We start from the raw sequence: 9,758 nt of genomic DNA, 5'->3' as shown, positions 1-9,758 counted from the left end.
TGGCTTCTTAGGGGTCCCTTGAGATTCCATATGAATGTTGGGATCAGCTTGTGTATTTCTTCCCAATGGCCTTTCTGGGTTTTCAGAGGAATCCTATGGAGTGTGTAGATTGCCTTACCTACTATTGCTATCTTAACAGTACTCTTTCCATTACCATTAGATGTCTTCACATCGATTTAATTTTTCTTTTATTTTTTTATCCATGTTTTATGCTTTCAGTGTGACAGTCTATTTATTTATTTATTTATTGAATTTTTTTTTGGTCTTTTTGGTCTTTTTTTTTAGGGCCGCCCCCATGGCATATGGAGTTTCCCCGGCTAGGGATGGAATCGGAGCTGTGGCTGCCCGCCTACCCCACAGCCGCAGCAATGCAGGTTCCGAGCCGCATCTGCAACCTATACCACAGCTCACGGCAATGCCAGATCCTTAACCCACTGAGCGAGGCTAGGGATTGGACCGGCCTTCTTAGGGACAGACACTATGTCAGGTTCTTAACCCACTGAGCCATGACAGGAACTCACAGTACAGAGCGAGATACTCCCTTCTACTTCCAAGAGTCATGCAAGAAAAGGACTCTTCAGACAGACCCCTCATTCATTCCTTCATTCACTTCTTAATTGGTTCAACAAATAGTTACTGAGGATTTACTGTTGCCCATGCTCTACTTTAGGTGTTGCTTGTTAAGAACAAAGACAGGAAGAGACACATTTTATGTCATTTCTTCCTAAGTTACTATGGAGCTGTAGATCTTGCCAGTGATTTTTTGAGAAGGGAGCAAAGTGGGCATTAGGTCTCAGATCTCAAATGGGACTTCCCGAGAATGAAGTGGGATGTTAGCTCTTGGTCAGATAGGTTGATTTATAATTGATGCATAGACAAAAGTATGAGAGGGAGGGGGGAGCAGAAGTGAAGGGGTAGAAAGGGCAAAAATGAGAGAAGAAAGCAAGGCAAGAGCTGTAGAAATGGCTGGTGAGGCCATGAGGATTTTCTTTACTTTTCCCCTCCAGTTTTATGGAGAGATAATTGACATACATCACCATATAAGTTGAAAGCATATGGCATGATGGTTTGATTTATATATATTATGTATGTGTTATATGTATGATATATATATACACACACAGAATATAAATAACCGAAAGAAGGAAAAAAAGAAAGGAAAAAATTCTCCTTGTGATGAGAACTCTCAGGACTTACTCTCTTAACAACATCCCTATGTTCACACAGCTTGTTACCTGTAGTCATCATGTTGGACATTACATCCCTAGTATTTATTTATCTTACATTGGAAATTTGTACCTTTTTTAAAAATGTGTTTGGCTGTACTCATGGCATGTGGCAGTTCCAGGGCCCGGGATCGAACCAGAGCTGCGGCGAATAATGCCGTGTAGTTATCCTGTAGGCCACAAGAGAAATCCAGAAATTTGTACCTCTTAATCACCTTCCTCCAATCCCCCCCCATCCCTCCCTCCATCTCTGGTAACCGCACATCTGCTCTCTTTTTCTATGAGTTTTCTTTGTCCTGATGATAGCTCTTTCTGTCTCCTCTTCTTTCCCACAACTTTCCCTCCTATTGTGAGGAGGCAGTGGAGCCTGGCTTAGGAGCTAAGCCTGGGCTTCTTGGTCAGCATCCTCCTCAGAGCTGCCTTCACCTCCTGGTTCTTCAGGCTGTAGATGAGGGGGTTAAGCAGTGGCGTCACCACACTGTACTGCACAGACAGCACTTGCTCCAAGACTGAGCCGGAAGCTGGAGTCATGTACCTTGAAGGGAATGGCACAAAGAGGTGAACTGAGCTCAGGGCAGTGGCGGGGGTGCTGTTGGTGGCCATGGCCCATCCCATTCTAGGGGCACTGCAAAGAGGGTCCTTAGTGCTGAGTCACTGTTGCTGATAGCAGCATCTAGAAATAACTCAATGGTCATTGAAAGTCAGTCATTTCTGCCTTCAAACACATCCGCATACGAGTGATGTTATACAGAATTGTATAGAAATTGCCCTGCAGAAAAAGGAAGTTCTGCCGCATATCAAGTGCTGCATGCTGGAATAGAGCTAAAAACAACTTGATGCAGTTCTGTAGCACTTCATACTTTTCAAAGCATCTATCCTTAATAATTATGATGAGGAGGATTTTTTCTCTTCTTTTTTTTTTTTTTTTTTTTTTTTTTTTTTTTACCATTATGCAGCTGTGTGTTTTCATTTTGTGATGACTGTTCCTCACAAAACTACATGCTAATCCATAATGCTGTCGTTGTTCCTAATGTTTATGGTTCTGGGATTTACCCCAGAATCACAGCACATTGGTTTTTATAATGCTTAGTGGAACAGACCTTTTTCCTTTTGGGTACATTTGTCTTTTCTTTTTTCTCTGTTTTTAGGTCTGTACCTGTGGTATATGGATGTTACCAGCTAGGGGTTGAATCACAGCCGGACTTGCTGGTGTTCGCCCCCGCCACAGCAAGGCAGGCCTGAGCTGCATCTGTGACCTATGTCAAATCCTTAAGCCACTGAGCAAGGCCAGGCATCGAAGCTGCATCCTCCTGGGTACTAGTTGGGTTCTTAACTCGCTGGGCCACCTTGGGAACTCCTAGGTACATTTTCCTTTAACTCAGAAAAGAAGCCTAGCTTGGTAAATAAAGTGAAAGATAAAAATCTGTATGTCTGAAGATTTAGCACAAATAGGAACTCAAGTTAATAAGATTCAATTTGTGGAAGCATCTTGTTAAGTGTCACTGGGAATATTTCTCAAAGATTCGTTTAAAACTTTTTTTTAAACTTCAATGTTGCCCCTTCAAATTTTTTTGTTTTTGAAATTGGAATGTTCTTTGTGGGTTCTGATGCACGTGGTTAAAAAAATTTCATTTACTCTCATTTTTTCCCTTGAATTTATTCCTCATAACATTGCTGTGAAGTATGTGGGAGAAATCTTCTACCCCCTTGTGGTAAATGAGGAAACTGAGAAGGTTGAAGAGATTTGTCCTCAGGCTCAGGTGAGCTCCCCTGGATCATTCTTTATCCTTTCCTGCCCCTGACCCCTTCCCAAGTAACAAGCAGGTGGGAAAACTGTAGCGCAATCTATGCAAAGCCATCTCTAGCTCACTGGTGGAAATCGCAGGCCCTTCATTGTTCTTCCTCCTGGTAAGCAAGGACCCATCAACTAGAGCGTGTATGTTTGAGAGAAACACGGTAGAAAAGAGCATGAGGTCTGAAGTCAGGCAGCCTAGGCATATGCTGTGGCTCCGTTACTAGCTTCTTCTGGGACCTTTGAAAAAGTCCCTGGCCACTCCTGAAACTCAGGTTTCTTACCTGAAAATGAGGTTAATATTTCTCTTGTCGTGTGCTACATACTAACATTGAGCTTGATTGTGTAAAGCAGCTATTGTGTGTAGAAGGTGCCTGATAAATCGTCGTAGGACAAATAAGCTCTGAGACCCATCTTCTAGACTTCCATTTCCAAGAGAAATGGCCTCTGTTTCAAGGATGATATGTTTATTTTAATTTTAATTTTTGCCTAGCACTGACAAAAGCGCTACCAAAAGCTCTCTGGTTTCCTTTTGAGAACTCTGAAATCATAGTTAATGAAAGTCGGGAAGTCTTTGGTGTTTATGTGAGCTTATTTTCAGCGTTTGAAAACTGGGCCTTGGAAAGAAAATAGATTGTTTTGTGATCCACACATCTAGTCAACAGCAGAGCTAGAACTCTAACTTCCAGTGCAGTTCTTTTCTTGCTCCTTTGCAATGACTTGAGCAAAAGACTGAGGCTCCTCTCGAGTGAGAAAGAGCCTGCACAAGAGATATTTAAAATGCTCAAAGGAAAAAATATGCAACCTAGAATACTCTATTCAGCAAGAATATCATTTAAAATAGAAGGGGAAATAAAAATTTTTCCCAACAAACAAAAACTTAAAGAATACAGCAACACAAAACCCAGGTCAAAGGAAATATTGAAATGGCTTCTCTAAACCAAAAAGAAAGGAAGGAAAGGGAAGAAAAAAGAAAAGAAAAAAAAAAAAAGAAGAAGAAGAAGAGGAAGAACTAGGACTGAGGAAACTGCAATCAGAGAGCAGTCACTCAAATAAGCCAGCATACAGATTTAATCATGAACATGCTTCTAACAAAACAAAATTAAAAAGAAAAAAATAAAAAAGAGTCATCAAAACCATAAAATGTGGGCAAGGGATGTCAGGAGGTAAATAACCCTTTTTGTTTATATGTATGTCTCTCTTCTTAATTTTAATATAGTAATGAAGTGTTTGAACTTACAGGACCATCAGGCTAAAACACACATTTATGGGAAGGGGTTGGCATACTTAAAAAACAGGGCAACCACAAGCCAAAACCAAATATTGCATTTGCAAAAAATGAAAAAAAACACTCAAGCAGATAATAACACAAGACCATCCAACCAAAAAAAAAAAAAAAAAAAGGAGAACCATAGAATCAACTGGAACACGAGATTCAAATGGCAATAAATAATCATCTATCAATTATCACCTTAAATGTCAATGGACTGAATGCCCCAATCAAAAGACACAGAGTGGCTGAGTGGATAAAAAGGCAAAAACCTTCAATATGCTGCCTACAAGAAACTCACCTTAGGACAAAAGATACATATAGATTGAAAGTGAAAGGGTGGGGAAAAATATTTCACACCAATAGACATGACAGAAAAGCAGGAGTCGCAACGCTCATATCAGACAAAATAGACTTTAAAACAAAAGACATAAAGAAAGACAAAGTAGGACACTATTTAATGATTAAGGGATCCATCCAAGGAGAGGATGTTACTATTGTCAACATATATGCCCCAAATACAGGAGCACCCAGATACATACAACAAATATTAACAGACATAACGGGAGATATTGATGAGAATACAATCATAGTAGGAGACCTAAATACCCCCCTCACATCAATGGACAGATCCTCTAGACAGAAAACCAATAAAGCAACAGAGATCCTAAAGGAAACAATAGAAAAGTTAGACTTCATTGATATCTTCAGGACACTACATCCAAAAAAAGCAGAATACACATTCTTCTCAAATGCTCATGGAACATTCTCAAGAATCGACCACATATTGGGACACAAAGCTAACCTCAATAAATTTAGGAGCGTAGAAATTATCTCAAGTATCTTCTCTGACCACCATGCCATGAAATTAGAAATCAACCATGGGAAAAGGAAAGAGAAAAAACCTACTCCATGGAGACTAAACAACATGCTACTAAAAAACCAATGGATCAATGAGGAAATCAAGAAGGAAATTAAAAACTACCTTGAAACAAATGATAATGAAGACACAACCTCTCAAAATCTATGGGATGCTGCGAAAGCAGTGCTCAGAGGGAAATTTATAGCAATCCAGGCCTTTCTCAAAAAAGAAGAAAGATCCCAAATTGACAACTTAACCCTCCACCTAAACGAATTAGAAAAAGAAGAACAAAAAAGTCCTAAAGTCAGCAGAAGGAAGGAAATTATAAAGATCAAAGAAGAAATCAATAAAATAGAGACTCAAAAAACAATAGAGAAAATTAATAAAACCAAGAGCTGGTTCTTTGAAAAGGTGAACAAAATTGACAAACCCCTGGCCAGACTCACTAAAAAGAGGAGAGAAAGAACCCAAATCACCAAAATTATAAATGAAAAAGGAGAAATCACAACAGATACAGCAGAAATACAAAAAACCATAAGAGAATACTATGAACAACTGTATGGCAACAAGTTTGACAATCTGGAAGAAATGGACAATTTTCTAGAATCTTACAGCTTGCCAAAACTGAATCAAGCAGAAACAGACCAACTGAACAGACCGATCACTAGAAATGAAATTGAAGAGGTCATAAAATCACTCCCTACAAATAAAAGTCCAGGACCAGATGGCTTCACAGGTGAATTTTACCAAACATATAAAGAGGAATTGGTGCCCATCCTCCTTAAACTCTTCCAAAAGGTTGAAGAAGAAGGAATACCCCCAAAGACATTCTATGAGGCCACCATCACCCTCATTCCAAAACCAGACAGAGATACCACCAAAAAAGAAAACTATCGCCCAATATCATTGATGAATATAGATGCAAAAATTCTCAACAAAATCTTAGCCAACCGAATCCAACAACATACCAAAAAAATTATACACCATGACCAGGTTGGGTTCATCCCAGGTTCACAAGGATGGTTCAACATACGCAAATCAATCAGCATCATACACCACATTAACAAAAAAAAGGTCAAAAATCATATGATCATCTCAATAGACGCAGAAAAAGCATTTGACAAAGTTCAACATCCATTCATGATCAAGACCCTCGCCAAAGTGGGTATAGAGGGAACATTCCTGAATATAATCAAAGCCATTTATGATAAACCCACAGCAAATATAATCCTCAATGGGGAAAAACTGAAAGCCTTCTCACTCAAATCTGGAACAAGACAGGGATGCCCACTCTCACCACTGCTCTTCAACATCGTTTTGGAAGTCTTAGCCACAGCAATTAGACAAACAAAAGAAATAAAAGGCATCCGTATAGGAAGAGAAGAGATCAAACTGTCACTGTATGCAGATGACATGATTCTCTACCTAGAAAACCCTAAGGACTAAACCCCAAAACTCCTTGAAATGATTCATAAATTCAGCAAAGTGGCAGGATATAAGATTAACATTCAGAAGTCAGTTGCATTTCTGTATACCAGCAATGAAACATTAGAAAAGGAATACAAAAAAATGATACCTTTTAAAATTGTACCTCACAAAATCAAATACCTCGGAATACACCTGACCAAAGAGGTAAAGGACCTATATGCCGAGAACTATAAAACTTTAATCAAAGAAATCAAAGAAGATGTAAAGAAATGGAAAGATATTCCATGTTCCTGGATTGGAAAAATCAATATTGTGAAAATGGCCATACTACCCAAAGCAATCTACAGATTCAATGCAATCCCTATCAAATTACCCATGACATTGTTCACAGAACTAGAACAAACAATCCAAACATTTATATGGAACCACAAAAGACCCAGAATCGCCAAAGCAATCCTGAGAAACAAAAACCAAGCAGGAGGCATAACTCTCCCAGACTTCAAGAAATACTACAAAGCCACAGTCATCAAAACAGTGTGGTACTGGTATCAAAACAGACAGACAGACCAATGGAACAGAATGGAGAATCCGGAAATAAACCCTGACACCTATGGTCAATTAATCTTTGACAAGGGAGGCAAGAACATCAAATGGGAAAAGGAAAGTCTATTCAGCAAGCATTGCTGGGAAACCTGGACAGCTGCATGCAAAGCAATGAAGCTAGAACACACCCTCACACCATGCACAAAAATAAACTCCAAATGGCTGAAAGACTTAAATATACGACAGGACACCATCAAACTCCTAGAAGAAAACATAGGAAAAACACTCTCTGACATCAACATCATGAATATTTTCTCAGGTCAGTCTCCCAAAGCAATAGAAATTAGAGCAAAAATAAACCCATGGGACCTCATCAAACTGAAAAGCTTTTGCACAGCAAAGGAAACCAAAAAGAAAACAAAAAGACAACTTACAGAATGGGAGAAAATAGTTTCAAATGATGCAACTGACAAGGGCTTAATCTCTAGAATATACAAGCAACTTATACAACTCAACAGCAAAAAAGCCAATCAATCAATGGAAAAATGGGCAAAAGACCTGAATAGACATTTCTCCAAGGAAGATACACAGATGGCCAACAAACACATGAAAAAATGCTCAACATCGCTGATTATAAGAGAAATGCAAATCAAAACTACCATGAGATACCACCTCACACCAGTCAGAATGGCCATCATTAATAAATCCACAAATAACAAGTGCTGGAGGGGCTGTGGAGAAAAGGGAACCCTCCTGCACTGCTGGTGGGAATGTAAACTGGTACAGCCACTATGGAGAACAGTTTGGAGATACCTTAGAAATCTATACATAGAACTTCCATATGACCCTGCAATCCCACTCTTGGGCATCTATCCGGACAAAGCTCTACTTAAAAGAGACACATGCACCCGCATGTTCATTGCAGCCCTATTCACAATAGCCAGGACATGGAAACAATCCAAATGTCCATCGACAGATGATTGGATTCGGAAGAGGTGGTATATATACACAATGGAATACTACTCAGCCATAAAAAGGAATGACATAATGCCATTTGCAGCAACATGGATGGAACTAGAGAATCTCATCCTGAGTGAAATGAGCCAGAAAGACAAAGACAAATACCATATGATATCACTTATAACTGGAATCTAATATCCAGCACAAATGAACATCTCCTCAGAAAAGAAAATCATGGACTTGGAGAAGAGACTTGTGGTTGCCTGATGGGAGGGGGAGGGAGTGGGAGGGATCGGGAGCTTGGGCTTATCAGACACAACCTAGAATAGATTTATAAGGAGATCCTGCTGAATAGCATTGAGAACTATGTCTAGATACTCATGTCGCAACAGAAGAAAGGGTGGGGGAAAAACTGTAACTGCAATATATACATCTAAGGATGACCTGACCCCCTTGCTGTACAGTGGGAAAATAATAATAATAATAATAAAAAAAAGAAAGAGCCTGCAGTTATACTCAGGTGATATAGTATGGCATACCTGGAAACTCCTGAAGCATAGAAGATGGTGACCACAAGGAAATGAGACGAGCAGGTAGAGAAGATCTTGCTCCGACCTGTGGCAGAGTTGATCCTTAAGGCTGTCATGACGATACGGGTGTAGGAACCCAGCAGGAGAACAAGGGTGCCAAGTCCCAGGATTACCATGGTCGTCAGGATGGAGGCAATGCTAACGGAGGGGTCAGAGCAGACCAGCAGGAGCACTGGGGGAAGCTCACAGGCAAAGCTCCGGACAAGGTTGGGGCCACAGAAGTGATGCTGAGCCAGGAGGATGGTGTTAACTAAGCCCGTCCCCATTCCTATGGCCCAGGATGCTCCCACCAGGCCAGTGCACACCTTCCTGTTCATAGCCACCGCATACAACAGTGGGTGGCACACAGCCTGGAACCGGTCATAGGCCATGACTGAAAGGAGGCAAGCTTCAGTGGCTCCAGAAAATATGACCAAGGAGATCTGGGCGAAACACTCAAGGAGGGATATCGTCTTCCACTTGGAAAGAAGGTGCTCTAGCAGCTTAGGGACAATGATGGAGGAATAGAAGGCATCCAGGAAGGAGAGGTGGCTGAGGAAGAAGTACATGGGGCTGTGGAGGTGGGAATCAGTACTGATCACCAGCAGCATCAGCAGGTTCCCTGTGAAGGTCAGGAGGTAAACCACCAGGAATGTTACAAATAGTACTGCCTGGATGTGAGGGTTGTTAGATAGTCCTAGGAGAACAAATTCGGTGACCGTGGTTGTGTTGCCACCTTCCATGGAGCATTCAAGTTTCCTTTGCGAGGGACTAGAAGAGAAAAGAAGGCTCAAATGTGTTTCGAGTCTGAGTGTGGCTGGGGATGGGGCACAATGAATAAAGCTTCAGGAGTGACCCAGCACAGAACATGTCGTGGAAGCAAGCTTGCCATGCCAGACCTCATCAACCCTTCCCAGCTCAGGGCAATAACCTAATCTCAGCTCAGGTAGAGACGGTTGGAAGGAGGAGTGTAGAGAATCAAACCTGGAAGGAAAGACGAGGAGAAGAGAGATGATCCAGACTGGAGAAGGAAAGGGAGTTGTCAAAAGACTCCAGGGCACTGGAGTGTGCTCTTCCGTACAGGAAGGCTCACTGGCGTAGTGAGTAA

At 40.9% G+C, this 9,758-nt stretch overlaps 1 protein-coding gene across 1 annotated transcript; it reads right to left on the bottom strand.

The window, feature by feature from the left end:
• Positions 1–1,598: 1,598 nt before the first annotated feature.
• LOC146403510 (olfactory receptor 5BS1-like) lies at positions 1,599–9,393 on the bottom strand. Its single transcript, XM_085024901.1, has 2 exons — positions 8,621–9,393; positions 1,599–1,761 (listed from the first exon to the last, which is right to left on the bottom strand). The coding sequence occupies exons 1-2, from the start codon at positions 9,391–9,393 to the stop codon at positions 1,599–1,601; spliced, it is 936 nt and encodes a 311-aa protein (XP_084881027.1).
• Between the last annotated feature and the right edge of the window lie 365 nt (positions 9,394–9,758).

Source organism: Sus scrofa, chromosome 5 (genome assembly GCF_054392235.1).
Source record: "Sus scrofa isolate SSC_HxYL_T2T_F1_AM1 chromosome 5, Sscrofa_HxYL_maternal_Yorkshire_Landrace_v2.0, whole genome shotgun sequence".
Taxonomy (NCBI): domain Eukaryota; kingdom Metazoa; phylum Chordata; class Mammalia; order Artiodactyla; family Suidae; genus Sus; species Sus scrofa.
This window is presented reverse-complemented; position numbering and strand designations above follow the sequence as displayed.

Excerpts from the sequence above, each read along its gene's own strand:
- LOC146403510 (XM_085024901.1), bottom strand. The coding sequence starts at position 9,393 with ATGGAAGGTGGCAACACAACCACGGTCACCGAATTTGTTCTCCTAGGA. Across the intron at positions 1,762-8,620 it reads TATGCTTCAGGAGTTTCCAG|GTACATGACTCCAGCTTCCG; the intron begins GTATGCCATACT and ends ATTCCCTTCAAG.